We start from the raw sequence: 15,465 nt of genomic DNA on the forward strand, positions 1-15,465 counted from the left end.
CTTTCTTCTTGTCCGTGGTTTCCGTGAGGAGTGGATCCAGAAGATCTCCGAAAAGCAGATCGCGCTTCAATGGTCCCAGAGATAACTGCCACTTCTGACGTACTCCTGCTTGCCAGGGGCGAAGCCATAGGAGTCTTCTCGCCGTTGTGGAAGCCGCAATAGACTTGGCTGTGAATCTGGTAGACTGTAAAGTGGCATCAGCCACGTACTGAGCAGCTGCAAATACCTTGTTGAAGTCCTGTTGACCTCTTAAATCATCGGGAGGAATATGCTGTTGAAGTTGGCGAAGCCACAGAAGCATGGCTCTGGAGAAAAAGGAAGCCGCTGCGGAACTTTTAATAGCCCAGGAATCTGCGGTGAACCCTCTTTTGAGCATCTGTTCAATCCGCTTGTCCTCTGGACGGAGGACCTCCTCTGCTTCGCCTGGCACGGCAGCCGCCGAGTGAAGGATCTTGACAGGTTCATCCGGTTTGGGAAAAGATAGGAGATCCTCATAGGAAGAAGAGAGTTTGTACAACTTTTTGTCCTTGGTAGTGGGATTAAGCCCAGAAGCTGGGAAATCCCACTGCTTAAGTAAGGCATCTTTAAACAATTTAGGCATAGGAATTACCTCGTTATCCTCCTGTTCCTCTGTGAAGTAGGGTAAATTCTCCTCCGGAGGGTCAGTGGATGTGGTGGCCTGCTTCTCTTGGGCCGCTAATCCTGTGGAAATTCTAGCTTTGAGGAGGAGAGATTTGAACAATTGAGAGGGAAAAATAGTAACTGGAGAAGGAACCTTTATTTGGGATTCCTCATCGTCTGAGAGGCCCTGAAATGGATCCTCATCCTCTTCCATATCCTCATATTCATCCTGAGAGGAATCTGATTCATCCTGAATTGGAGCTCTAACCGTTGGGGAAGAACCCAAGGGGCGGGAGGGACGAGGAGGTGGATGAGGTAAGGAGGGCGCATTGATGGCAGAAAGTTTAGCATCAATGGCCTTGGATAACACAGAAAAAATAGATTGGAATTCTGGAGGTAAACTAGAAATATCAGCAGGAATGGCAGAAGAATCCCTGAAAGCCTGAGAGGATCCTGGCTGGGGGGAATCTTCAATAATATCTGGTTCCTCTGGACCTAATCCCCATAGGTTAGGTTGGGGTCTGTCTAGGTTTGGCTCATCCAGAGATAACACAGTGACCCCAGAAGAAGGCAGATTAGGAGCCTCTGGGGGGTCATGACTACTGAGCACTTGGGCCTGTACTTTCAATCGCTTTGCTGATTTATCATGGATTTTTTGTAGGGCTTGGTCCCTTCTCTTCTCAGCCCTGGTGACTTTGGTCAAGGGGCGGGCCCCTGAAGAAGAGGAGGTCGAGGCCTGGGGGATACTGGTAATCTCATCGCCTGTAGGCCTGGCCTCTCTGGGACCTTGAGTGGTGCCTCTCTTGGGAAAGGAAGCCATAGTCTGACAATTAACAGAAGACAAGGCTGAGCCAAATAAACTGGATTATTAGGGAGAAGAATTTCAAGGTTTTCCCAAGAGGAAGGGATCCTGCTCCTAGGCCTCGGAGCTGCTGAGACTTGAGGGCAATCTGGGCAAACCCAGAGTTCGTGTCCCCAAATACAGCGTGGCCAGCCTCCCTAAATTTTAACTAAAGTAACCAAGGCACTCTGGTTGGAGGCTTAGCCGGTGGAGAATTAAGCCTCAGCGTCTCAAAGCCCACTCCAGGATCCGAGCGGTGGACTAAGGCACACGCGGCTGGCAGAAGGCCAACACGAGAGGCCTAAATTAAAAAGGCGCGAAGGCCTTCGCGCCGAAAAAATCGCTCCGTAACAGTAATTTTAAAGGGGAAGCGATCGACTAAGTCCAGGAGACTAGAAAAAAGCGTCTCGCACCACAGGAGGTATTTCTCGAGCCCTTTAACAATAGCACTATAAATAAATAAATATATAATATATAAATACTTGCACAAGGACCTCCGGGCCGAAGGATTGAAAGAATCCACAAGCGGCAGCGGGAATCGTAAACGGCAAAAAGCCGCGGGAAAACGAAACCGCTACTTCTCCCAAAGGAAAAGCCGAGCCGCAAACGGCTGGCGCTAATAAGGCAAGTAATCAAATAAGAATAATAATATCTTACTAATTTTGAAGGAAAGATCGAAGGGAAGGAGTTAGAATGTTGAACGAGCTTATCACAATACAACCGCAGGATGCGAGAACTGAGCGAATTCTGGGGAAGGGGCGGATCCAGCAAGCTTTTTTAACACTAGGCTCAGTTCCACCGGATTGGACATGAGCAACCCATGTGACTGCTGGACCCGCTCCTTCAGTACGGAGAAAGAGAAAATTACTCTTAATTTAAAGCATATGGTAAAAAGCACCCAAATAATAACAGAAAAAACCCCCAGCCTCGTGTGTGTGTGTGTGTGTGTGTGTGTGAACTCTTGAACCATTTCCAATAGCCCTCACCTGTTATTGGAAATGTTTCAAGAGTTCACATACACACACACACACAAGGGGGGAGGAGACAGGGATGGAAAAAGAGAAGATAGTAATAATAGTAATAGACTTTGGTTTTGTTTTATTATTAATTTATTTTAATTAAAAAGAAGGGATTTTTTCTTATTTATTTATTTTATTTATTTTTATTTATACTTCTATGCCGCCCAGTCCCAAAGGGAATGCTGCTCAGACACTATACTTTTCCGCCCACAGCGAAAAAAAATTAGAGGGAACATTGGTGGCCAGGAAAGGGCAAGGACCGTCACCTTAGAGAATTCACAGATAAACAGCAAGAGTTAACCATCATGAGGGATTGTATCCTGTGGGGAGACCGAGTAGTAGTGCCCAAGAGTTTAAGGGGAAAAGTAACGAACATGCTACATAAAGGACACTCTGGAATCGTTAGGATGGAGGCCCTAGCTAGAGGGCACCTATGGTGGCCAGGATTAGACAAGGACATTGAGCAGTGGGTGGCCACCTGCTCCCCCTGCCAGGAGTCTAGGCCTAGCCCTCCTAGAACCAAGCCAACGGATTGGGAACCACCCAGGGGCCACTGGTCATGTGTCCATGTGGATTTTGCTGGGCCAGTAGATTCCCAGTCCTTCCTGGTAATAGTGGATGCTTATTCTGAATGGGTGGACACCATCCTCATGGGAAGTACAACCTCATGCGCCACTATCAAGGTTTTACGTAGGCTCTTTGCTACCCATGGTTGCCCGGAGATCTTGGTATCAGACAATGGGCCTCAGTTCACCTCAAGACAGATGGAGCTGTTCCTAGCTCAATTAGGGGTCAGGCACGCCCTCAAGTCACCCCATGCCCCTTGTGCTAACGGATTGGCAGAAAGGCTCGTAAGGGTGGCAAAAGAGGCTTTAAAGAGGTCTGAACTGGGCAAATCCAAGAACGTTTGGACACTGTCCTGTTATCACAACACATCACCTCCAATGCAATGACAAAGAAAAGCCCAGCAGAACTTCTGATCGGGAGAAAGTTCCCCATTAGACAAATTACACCCAGAATATGCCAACACCCAAGAAAAAACTCATAGGCCCCTGAAAGGTCATTGGAGTTGGGGCAAAAGGTTTTTCCAAGGAACTTCAATGGGGGAGTTAACTGGGCTAAGGGAACCATCACTGAGAAACTAGCCCCTAAAACATACTCTGTAAAACTAGAAGATGGCTGGACTTGGAGGCGTCATATAGATCACATCCAAAGGCGCTTAGAGTCCTCAGCCTTACGAGAACAACGTCCTAGCAACTTGTCTAAAAACATTCACTTTTCGCTCCCAACAGGGAGCACAGCCCAACAAACCCACTCACAGTCCTGCTCAGAAAAGTTCAAAACAGCCTTGGACTGACCAGGTCTTCAACGGCATTCCAGCGGTGCAGGATCTCTTCCCCTGGTAGCTGGCGGCATGGCTGCAGACTCCTCGGATGGAGGAGCTCCACAGGCAAGGCCTGGAGCTCTCAGCAGCAGCTCTGAGGAGCCGACCTTCTCTCAGCCCGCTATGCAAGACTTGAATGATCTGTGCAGGTCTGAGGATGAAAGTCGCAGACCCAGAAGATTGGATTCATAAGTAGAGGTCCCACAGTATACCTAAACAACAGAATATAAGAACAAAAAATCATGGCAATAATTTGAGCTATCCTTCTTCCCACCCCCTTCTCCCTCGCTTCCGTTTGCTTTGTGGGAGGGAAGGAAAACCAAATAAAAATGGGAAGCACAGAAAATGGAGCCTGCCTGCAAAATTGGAGAAAGGCATTTTTCAACAGAAAAATGCCCTTGTCCTATTTTGCAGCCATACATCATTTCTGGGACTGTGCTGGAAACATGGCCTCTGCACATGCTCAGAAATTTTTTTTTTAAAAAATTCAGAAATAAGATGAAGGTGCCCATGGACCAGCAATGACTGATCCAGTTCAGTGATGGCATAGTGACATCACCAGCAGGTCGCTACCAGTTCTATAGAACCGATCCGAACAAAGAGGAGATTACACTTGCTTTGTTTGGAAGGAAAAGAAACAACTTCAGAAATCTGGCTAGTTCTTGTGTCTATCTGTTCTGGTAATTGGTTTAACAAGCATCAGCTACTGTATTTGTTCCCTTATTCATTCTAGTGTTAATTGTTTCTTTGTAGTTAGATTTATCTAAAGTTCTTTTTCCATCTGGGATGGGAGTCTTCCTTTACTACTTTAGTGGTTCTTGGCACAGTCCTGTACTTCCAAGGGACAGGATGCAAGCTTTGCACTGATATTTTACTTTTTTGGGGGGGAGAGTGATCTTTCCTTAAATCTGGACGATTTCCTTAGGCTATCTTATGAGGCAAGTGAGACCAACTGCTATCTTTAAGTAGTGCAAATGGATCCAAGGATTGCTTCTCCTGGGTGTGCTCTTTTTAGAGAGCTTAAATGACCTGCTAAAGGGTTTCACTTTATGAGCAAGTTGATAGTTATTGTATTTTAACTATTTAAATTCCTCAAGGTGCTCTGGCACCCAACCTGATTTGTAATTCCAGTTTTCAGGCAGTTCTAATCTAATGATTGTTATTTAGGGCAGCTTTTTGCAAGCAAAGAAGCTTTTTTTATTTTTGTTTAGGTAATCTTTGACTTACAACATTTCATTTAGTGATCATTCAAAGTTACAATGGCATTGGAAAAAGCAACTTATGACCATTTTTCACACTTACGATTCTTTTTGCAAGACAATTTAGTAATATCATTCATAATTTACCATATATTTCAGAATTACTTTAACAATGATGTAATCATTTGCCTATCATCTTTACTTCTTCTGACCCCCATACCCTTCCCTTCTCACCCTTTTTTAAATATGAAATTTAATATACTATTTTTTTTTAAAAAAAAGAATACTGCAATAGACATAAATGATGACCAGTTGTAAGTGTGAGGACCAGTCAAAAGTGCGAGTACTGGTCAGAAATTTGTTTTTTCAGTCCTTTGGACAGGGACTACCTAAGAGGGCTGAAAAAGTGATTTTTGACCAGTCTTTGTCCTTTTGACCGGTCCTCGACTTACAATAATCCTAACATTTTATGTTTTGCACCCTATCTTGTCACCATGATGAAAAGAAGCACCACAGTTGTGAAATGAGTGACACTATTGTTAATAATGCTGCAATGGGCATAAATGCGAGGATGGTCATTAGTGTAAGGATCCATCATAATTCAGATTTTTCAGCTGTCTGAGTAGTCCCTATGCAAGTATCCATGCCGACCTGATCACATGACCAGCTAGCCACACCTACAAATAAGCCATGCCCACATAACCAGTTGTTTAAAAAATTGAATCCCATCACCTGCCACAATACAGGAGATTCTCGTATCACATCGCATTTTAAATTTTACTTTCAACAAGATTATAAATTGATTATAGCTACTGATTATATATACTTTTTCACTTTAGAAACAATATGATAGTACCATTAATTTTAGTTTAAAATTTCGGAATGAAATCTCCCTCAGTTGAACAGAAACCTCCCTTTAAATGCAATTAGAGTAATTGCATCCACTTCAACTCTTTTCTGTGTTGTCATTTGTAATATTTATGCAAGGTTAGTTTTATGTTTTTAAATTGACTATGACTATTGTAAATTATCCCACAGATGGTACTCATCATATAAACTCCCAGGATTTCGGTTGCTTGTAATGTGACACAAATATAATAAATAAACGTTGGGTGAAGGAAGACAACTGTTTGTTTGTTTGTTTGTTTGTTTATTATTTGTCAAAGATGCATAGAATTATAGTTTGTATTAACATAATATAAGTAGAAAGCAGTGACAGAAAGGATAAAAGCACAAGAGGGCAGGGATTGTAGGCGCAATGGTGCGCTTATGTGCGCCCCTTACATGCCTCCTTAGGTTCATATTGCAGGTTGTCTCAACTTTCCACCCTTTCAAGATTGGTAAAATGAGGACCAAACGGCAAGGGGTAATGTGCTGACATTGTAAACTTCCCAGATAATGCTGTGAACCACTACAAGGAAGCCTACAAGTTAAACTTTCCTTCCTCAACTGCTTTTCCCACTTTTTTCTAGCTATAATAATGTGAAGTAATTTGGTTTTTTATTTTTTTTATTTATTATTTAGATTTGTATGCTGTATTTTTTCTTTTTTCATAGTATGTTTTATTAATATCAACTTAATAAATAACAACACTAAAGATTGTGAGATTATAAAATTGATGCCACTTTGGAAACGATTAAAATTTATAGGTTTTAGAAGATCTAGAAAAGCACCTAAGATGTCCACTACTTCGACTATCATAAAAACTTCAAAGAAACAAACTACAATCCCAACTGCTACACCACAAAGCTCCCCCTCACCATCGCCATCTCCCTTACCACAAAGAACAATAACAAGTATGTTGAGCAAGGAGAAAGAAAAGGAAAAAGAAAACCCCCCCCGGTACAACCAACCTTGCAGACTATTCAAGACACATTGGCCTTGCTTCAAGTCTCTATGAAAGCCAACAGAGGTGATGCACGTGAAGAAGCCCAAAAACATTATGAAGGCATAAAAGCAGAAATGAGTAACTTGAACGTTGAGATGGAAAATGTGAAGGGAAATGTACAAGCAATGGATGGGGAAATGGAAGCGATGCAGCAAACTGTAAAGGAAAATGAACAATGGATGAAGAAGGTTGAAGACAAAATGGATAAAGCCGAAAAGAGAATGGATGAATTTGAGGACCACAGTACAGTGCCAAACAGAGGATTTGACGAAGCCATCACCAACTTAGAATTACAACGAGCCTCACATGGGCTGAGGTTCCAAAATGTGCACAAAGAAAAAAGAAGAAAACTTAGGTTTGAAAATGGCAGAAATAGTAGGCAAGATCCTACAGATGGACCCACAGGACGTAATTTAAGAGATTGATGAAATTTACAGATTCCAAACTAGCTATGCGGAAAACCATAAGAGATGACATCTTGAATTGGTCAAAAGATGAAAGTTTGAAAGCAACAGCGGTCATGAGAGATCGGGTGAAGACAAGTGCCCCTCGACGTGAGTAATGTTGAGTTGGCCACGGCCATCCAGTCACATGAAGCACCACAGTTGTGAAATGAATGACACCGCTATTACGAATGCTGCAAGAGACATAAATGATGATCGGTTGTAAGTGCGAGGACCAATCAAAAGTGCAAAGACTGGTCAGAAATCACTTTTTTCAGTCCTTTGGACAGGGACTACTCAGAGGGCTGAAAATGTGATTTTTTACCAGTCCTTGTCCTTTTGACCGGTCCACCACTTACAACAATCCTAACATTTTACGTTTTGCACCCTATCTTGTCACCATGATGAAAAGAAGCACCACAGTAATGAAATGAATGACAATGCTATTATGAATGCTGCAAGAGACATAAATGATGACCGGTTGTAAGTGCGAGGACCAACCAAAAGTGAGAATACTGGTCAGAAATAACTTTTTTCAGTCCTTTGCACAGGGACTACTCAGAGGGCGGAAAAGGTGATTTTTGACCAGTCCTTGTCCTTTTGACCGGTCCTCGGCTTACAACAATCTTAACATTTTACGTCTTGCACCCTATCTTGTCACCATCATGAAAAGAAGCACCACAGTAATGAAATGAATGACACTGCTGTTACGAATGCTGCAAGAGACATAAATGATGACCGGCTGTAAGTGCGAGGACCAATCAAAAGTTCGAGTACTGGCCAGAAATCACTTTTTTCAGTCCTTTGGACAGGGACTACTCAGAGGGCTGAAAAGGTGATTTTTGACCAGTCCTTGTCCTTTTGACCGGTCCTCCACTTACAACAATCCTAACCTTTTACGTTTTGCACCCTATCTTGTCACCATGATGAAAAGAAGCACCACAGTAATGAAATGAATGACATCGCTGTTACGAATGCTGCAAGAGACATAAATAATGACCGGTTGTAAGTGCGAGGACCAACCAAATGTGCGAGTACTGGTCAGAAATCACTTTTTTCAGTCCTTTGGACAGGGACTACTCAGAGGGCTGAAAAGGTGATTTTTGACCAGTCCTTTTCCTTTTGACCCGTCCTTGACTTACAACAATCCTAACATTTTACGTTTTCCACCGTATTTTGTCACCATGATGAAAAGAAGCACCATAGTAGTGAAATGAGTGACACTATTGTTAATAATGCTTCAATTGGCATAAATGTGAGAATGGTCATTAGTGTAAGGATCCATCATAATTCAGATTTTTCCGCTGTCTGAGTAGTCCCTATGCATGTAGCCATGCCGACCTGATCACATGACCAGCTAGGCACACCTACAAATAAGCCATGCCCACATAACCAGTTGTTTAAAAAATTGAATCCCATCACCTGCCACAATACAGGAGATTCTCGTATCACATCGCATTTTAAATTTTACTTTCAACAAGATTATAAATTGATTATAGCTACTGATTATATATACTTTTTCACTTTAGAAACAATATGATAGTACCATTAATTTTAGTTTAAAATTTCGGAATGAAATCTCCCTCAGTTGAACAGAAACCTCCCTTTAAATGCAATTAGAGTAATTGCATCCACTGCAACTCTTTTCTGTGTTGTCATTTGTAATATTTATGCAAGGTTAGTTTTATGTTTTTAAATTGACTATGACTATTGTAAATTATCCCACAGATGGTACTCATCATATAAACTCCCAGGATTTCGGTTGCTTGTAATGTGACACAAATATAATAAATAAACGTTGGGTGAAGGAAGACAACTGTTTGTTTGTTTGTTTGTTTATTATTTGTCAAAGATGCATAGAATTATAGTTTGTATTTGAAGTAGACCCAGAGGCAGGGTTCAAACAAAACGGTACTTTTATTCAGCTCAGAGAACAAGTGACAGCTCAGCAAGGCAAGTGACAATTCAGCTAGTACCGACTGGCTCTGCTTGGAGAAACCGCTTCTTTTATACATTTGCGGCTCCCGCCAAAGCAAGAGCCAGCCGCGTCTGAGCCAATCAGGAGCGACTTCCTGCTTTAGCTCAGACAGCGCTGGAAGACGGAACAAACTATCTACAGGAAATACAAGGTAGCCATTGCAAGATTCAACACCCCTCCCCTCATAGTTGGACACATCCATCACGAAATCCATGTGACAAAGTCGTCCAATCGGTGGGGTCTTCGTGAAGCTCGCTCTGACCTGCGCAGTTCAATTTCTCCTTCGACACCGACTGTGGAGGATGGCTCGCCGTTGTTCTCCCGGTGCGATGGACTTGGCCTGGCGGGCCCAACGAGGACCTCGGAGGAGGAGGATGGCTCGGCGTCGCTGGATGGCTCTCCCTGGCCCGATAAGTTCCTTTGCGTGTCTCTTAATTCGGGCAATGTGTTAAAGTCTGTTGAAGGGGGAGAGTCCCTGTCAGTGGTTTGTGGCAAATGATTTTCTGTTCGTTTCCGAATGTGGTCGATGTGTCGTTTCCACAGTCGACCATCCTCTAGTTTTACCATATAAGTCTTTGGTGCATTTTGTTTAACAACAATTCCTTTCATCCAGTTTACACCTCCATCAAATTTTTTTACATATACATTTTGTCCCAAGTACATTTCTCTTTCAGGTTTTACAAACATTTGATTATTAACACAGAATCTTGGGTTCAACCTGTCTAGTGGTGACCTTAATTTTCTTCCCATTAAAAACTCTGCAGGGCTTACATGTGTGTGAGAGTTAGGGGTGATGTGTTGGGTGAGCAAGAATTGGTCCAAATTTTGTTGTACATCCCCAGGGCCCGACCTGCGCAATGCCTCCTTTGCCACACGAACGTAACGTTCTACCAAGCCATTAGCCCATGGCGAGTAAGGCGAGATGAGGGCATGCCTGACCCCTAGGCCGTCTAGGAATAATTCGAATTGCCTGGCTGTTAGCTGTGGCCCATTGTCAGACACTAATATATCCGGGCAACCATGGGTGGCAAACAGTCTACTCAATACCTTGATGGTGGCACTTGTGGTTATGTTGTTCATTGCTATTATTTCCACCCACTTGGAGAACGCATCAACCACTATTAGGAAATACTGGGATCCCACTGGACCAGCAAAGTCAATGTGGATTCTTGACCAAGGCCCAGCAGGTTGCTCCCACTCTGCCGGAGTTGTTTTGGGGGGATTAGGCCGTGATTCTTGGCATGGGTCACACTTTGCTACCCAGTTCTCAATATCAGCATCCAAACCTGGCCATCATAAATGCCCTCTTGCTAGGCTCTTCATCCTGACAATCCCAGGATGGCCCACATGTAACATTTTGAGTACCTTTACCCTTAGGCTTTTGGGGATGATCACTCTATCTCCCCACAGCAGGCAACCCTTAACATATGATAATTCAAGTCTTTTGGTTTTGAAATCACACAATTCAGGTTTCACAGAGTCATTTTGCCATCCCTTAAGTACACAGTTGACCACTTGTTTAAGGATTTGATCTTGCTGCGTGTGTGCAGCTACCTCTTTGGCCGTGGTTAGTGGGTTATCCTCGAGCTCTATCATTAATACATCTGTGGAAGGAGCAGGGTCCTCCACTAAGTCTGTTATGGGGCACCTACTGAGGCCATCTGCATGATTGATTTCCTTCCCTCCCTTGTGGGTGAGCTCATACTGGTACCCTGAGAGAAAAAGGGCCCACCTGATCAGTCTTGGAGACATAAATGGTGGAGTGGGCTTGTTGGGGGTTAGCAGGCCTAGTAAGGGCTTGTGGTCTGTAACCAATTCAAAACTTCTTCCAAAAATGTAATTGTGAAATTTCTTCACCCCTGCTACTAAAGCTAGAGCCTCTTTATCTAACTGGCTATAATTCCTCTCTGTGCTGGTCATGGTTCTGGAGAAAAATGCGATTGGGGCCTCTGTATTATTAGGCAGAACGTGAGCTAGGACTCCTCCTACGCCGTACGGTGAAGCGTCGCACGTGAGTCTAATGGGTAGTGAAGTACTGTACTGGACTACCACACTTTTAGAAGTTAATAATTGCTTTATTTGGAAAAAGGCTTCACGTTCAATTTCCCCCCAGGTCCAACGGGTTTCCTTCTGGAGTAAACGATGTAGAGGCTCTGCTACTGTTGCCTTCTGCTTCAAAAAAACGGAATAAAAATTAAGGAGGCCTAAAAATGCCTGCAGTTCATTTTTATCTTGTGGCTCCGGGGCTTCCCTAATGGCCCTCAGTTTCTCTGTTGTGGGGTGGATACCTTCTCTGTCCACTTTATAACCCAGGAATTCTATACTGTCGGTTCCCCAGACACATTTGTCAGGCTTGATCCTTAAGCCTTTATCCTGTAACCTCTTAAGTACTTCCCTTATTCTTTGGTTTACTTGTTCTTGGTTTTCCCCTGCAATTAAGATGTCATCAAAATATGGGATGGCCCCATTTACCCCTGACAATAGGCGTTCCATAATACTCTGGAATATCCCTGGGGCTATGCTTACCCCAAACTGTAACCTTGTGCATTTGAAAGCCCCCCTGTGCGTTACAATCGTTTGTGCGTTTGCTGTTTGTTCATCGACCGGAAGTTGCTGGTAAGCCTGCGCAAGATCGATTTTTGCAAACCTTTTCCCTTCCCCCAGGGAGTGTAGGAGTTGTTGTACCACCGGGATGGGGTAGGGGTGATGTTGGAGAGCCTTGTTAAGGGTGGATTTATAGTCAGCGCAAACCCTTAAAGAACCATCTGGTTTTAGAGGCGTAACTATGGGCGTTTCCCATGGCCCTTGTTCCACAGAGACCAAAATACCTTGGCCTATAAGTTTATCCAGCTGCAGGTCTAGCTTGGGGAGAAGCGGGAGGGGTACACTGCGAGGTTTGAGCCGGACTGGTGGGACCTTGGGGTCAATAGAAAATGATATAGGGGGCCCCTTATACGATCCCAAGGTGGGGCTGAACACTTCAGGGAACTCTTGCACAAAGTTAGGCATATTATCACAGTTTACAGTACAAACACCAGAAATTTCAATCCCCAAACGTTCCATCCAAGCCAAAACCAGGAGAGAGTGCTTAGCCCCTGTGACAATAAGCATGGGTAGGGAACATTTGACATTCTTGAATACAATAGGTACATTTGCTGTTCCCAGTTCCGAGATTACCCCCCCTTGAAAATCCCTGATTACTACAGAGGTTTGCCTTAGATCAGATTTAGACAGATTAGGCATATACAGTTTAAACTTCTCCCATGGCATAATGGTATACCTAGACCCTGTATCAAGCTCCATCGAGCATGGTTGGTTGTTAAGTAACAGCGAGATAACAATTTTGCCCCCTTTTTTGGTTGCCGTGTTATTCACGGAAAATTGAGTGTTACCTCTTGAGTAGTCGCGGTTAGCGGTTGAGTAGTTCCTTTGACCCGAATAGCGGAACGGTCGGTTTTCTCGCGGCTGGGGCGTTTGGTTTTGTAGTCGTTGGTGGCGCGGTGTGGAGAATGTTTCCTCTGGTGCCGATGCTCTGCATGCGATGGCGATGTGGCCTCGACGGTTGCAGCGGTGGCATGTGGCGTCCCGGAAGGGGCATCGATGGCGCTGGTGGTTCCCTCGGCAGCCGGCGCAAGGGGCTGGGGGGTGAGTAGCTCTGTGGTGTCTTGGCTGGTCTTGTACCAGGAAGCAGTTGTCCACGTTGTGAGCTGGTTGGCTGAGGTCGTCTGATCCCTCGGCGCGGGGAGACGCGGAGTCAATCTTGGCGATGAGTTCTCGCCTTCCGTGTTCTTTTAATTCCTTAGCCGCTGCGTCGGCGGCTTCTGCGGTTTGCGCTAGTTTAATCACGGTTTGTAGAGTCGGTTCGTCTTCGGTGAGGAGTTTGTTCCTCACCGTGGCGCTTCTCATGCCGAAAACCAAGGCATCGGTGAGGCGAGCTTCCGGGTCTTTAAACTTGCATTGTGCAAGTACCGTCCGAAGTCGCGTTGTAAACTGGTTGATTGATTCTGTTTCCTTCTGAGCCATCATGGAGAACTGATGCCGAAAAACCATGGCTGGTTTGGTCGGCTTGAAGTGGCTCGCTAGCTTGGCTTGTAGGACGTCCCAAGCGACGGTTCTTGCTGGCTGCGGGTCGGTGAGAGTCTGGGCAAGGCCACGGATTTCTGGACCGCAGTAATTTAAGAAAATAGCTCGTCTGCGATCGGCTTCGGCGTCCTGTATTCCTGCCGCCTCGAGGAAGATCTCGAAGGTAGCCATGTATTCGTCCCAGGACGTTTTTTCGGGGTCGAAGAATTCTGGAGCCCGGCCGATCTGGACGTTGCTCATGTTGCACGCGTGGTTTCTTCCGTCCGTCGTCGCCAGTGAAGTAGACCCAGAGGCAGGGTTCAAACAAAACGGTACTTTTATTCAGCTCAGAGAACAAGTGACAGCTCAGCAAGGCAAGTGACAATTCAGCTAGTACCGACTGGCTCTGCTTGGAGAAACCGCTTCTTTTATACATTTGCGGCTCCCGCCAAAGCAAGAGCCAGCCGCGTCTGAGCCAATCAGGAGCGACTTCCTGCTTTAGCTCAGACAGCGCTGGAAGACGGAACAAACTATCTACAGGAAATACAAGGTAGCCATTGCAAGATACAACAGTATTAACATAATATAAGTAGAAAGCAGTGACAGAAAGGATAAAAGCACAAGAGGGCAGGGATTGTAGGCGCAATGGTGCGCTTATGGGCGCCCCTTACATGCCTCCTTAGGTTCATATTGCAGGTTGTCTCAACTTTCCACCCTTTCAAGATTGGTAAAATGAGGACCAAACGGCAGGGGGTAATGTGCTGACATTGTAAACTTCCCAGATAATGCTATGAACTACTACAAGGAAGCCTACAAGTTAAACTTTCCTTCCTCAACTGCTTTTCCCACTTTTTTCTAGCTATAATAATGTGAAGTAATTTGGTTTTTTATTTTTTTATTTATTATTTAGATTTGTATGCTGTATTTTTTCTTTTTTCATAGTATGTTTTATTAATATCAACTTAATAAATAACAACACTAAAGATTGTGAGATTATAAAATTGATGCCACTTTGGAAACGATTAAAATTTATAGGTTTTAGAAGATCTAGAAAAGCACCTAAGATGTCCACTACTTCGACTATCATAAAAACTTCAAAGAAACAAACTACAATCCCAACTGCTACACCACAAAGCTCCCCCTCACCATCGCCATCTCCCTTACCACAAAGAACAATAACAAGTATGTTGAGCAAGGAGAAAGAAAAGGAAAAAGAACCCCCCCCCCCCGGTACAACCAACCTTGCAGACTATTCAAGACACATTGGCCTTGCTTCAAGTCTCTATGAAAGCCAACAGAGGTGATGCACGTGAAGAAGCCCAAAAACATTATGAAGGCATAAAAGCAGAAATGAGTAACTTGAACGTTGAGATGGAAAATGTGAAGGGAAATGTACACGCAATGGATGGGGAAATGGAAGCGATGCAGCAAACTGTAAAGGAAAATGAACAATGGATGAAGAAGGTTGAAGACAAAATGGATAAAGCCGAAAAGAGAATGGATGAATTTGAGGACGACAGTACAGTGCCAAACAGAGGATTTGACGAAGCCATCACCAACTTAGAATTACAACGAGCCTCACATGGGCTGAGGTTCCAAAATGTGCACAAAGAAAAAAGAAGAAAACTTAGGTTTGAAAATGGCAGAAATAGTAGGCAAGATCCTACAGATGGACCCACAGGACGTAATTTAAGAGATTGATGAAATTTACAGAGTCCAAACTAGCTATGCGGAAAACCATAAGAGATGACATCTTGAATTGGTCAAAAGATGAAAGTTTGAAAGCAACAGCGGTCATGAGAGATCGGGTGAGGACAAGTGCCCCTCAACGTGAGTAATGTTGAGTTGGCCACGGCCATCCAGTCACATGAAGCACCACAGTTGTGAAATGAATGACACCGCTATTACGAATGCTGCAAGAGACATAAATGATGATCGGTTGTAAGTGCGAGGACCAATCAAAAGTGCAAAGACTGGTCAGAAATCACTTTTTTCAGTCCTTTGGACAGGGACTACTCAGAGGGTTGAAA

General features: G+C 44.1%; 2 protein-coding genes across 3 annotated transcripts in view; one reads left to right on the forward strand and one right to left on the reverse strand.

Moving 5' to 3' along the window:
* The window catches only part of LOC139153732 (uncharacterized), a 109,098-nt gene extending 105,089 nt beyond the window's left edge, over positions 1-4,009 (reverse strand). For both annotated transcript variants that reach the window (XM_070728048.1, XM_070728049.1), the window contains exon 1: positions 3,840-4,009. The gene's annotated coding sequence lies outside the window, so the exon portion shown is untranslated. The remainder of the gene's footprint in view (positions 1-3,839) is intronic.
* A 2,951-nt stretch (positions 4,010-6,960) lies between these two features.
* LOC139153854 (tropomyosin alpha-4 chain-like) lies at positions 6,961-15,136 on the forward strand. Its single transcript, XM_070728271.1, has 3 exons — positions 6,961-7,195; positions 7,390-7,506; positions 14,715-15,136. The coding sequence occupies exons 1-3, from the start codon at positions 6,961-6,963 to the stop codon at positions 15,134-15,136; spliced, it is 774 nt and encodes a 257-aa protein (XP_070584372.1).
* Positions 15,137-15,465: the final 329 nt, after the last annotated feature.

Source organism: Erythrolamprus reginae, chromosome Z (assembly GCF_031021105.1).
Source record: "Erythrolamprus reginae isolate rEryReg1 chromosome Z, rEryReg1.hap1, whole genome shotgun sequence".
Taxonomy (NCBI): Eukaryota; Metazoa; Chordata; class Lepidosauria; order Squamata; family Dipsadidae; genus Erythrolamprus; species Erythrolamprus reginae.

What these genes read in the sequence shown, in the direction of transcription:
- LOC139153854 (XM_070728271.1), top strand. Translation starts at nt 6,961, where the DNA reads ATGAAAGCCAACAGAGGTGATGCACGTGAAGAAGCCCAAAAACATTAT. An exon ending in GGATGAATTTGAGGACCACA is followed by an intron (nt 7,196 to 7,389) that starts GTACAGTGCCAA and finishes TGAAATTTACAG; the next exon opens with ATTCCAAACTAGCTATGCGG. An exon ending in GAAGACAAGTGCCCCTCGAC is followed by an intron (nt 7,507 to 14,714) that starts GTGAGTAATGTT and finishes CCTTGCTTCAAG; the next exon opens with TCTCTATGAAAGCCAACAGA.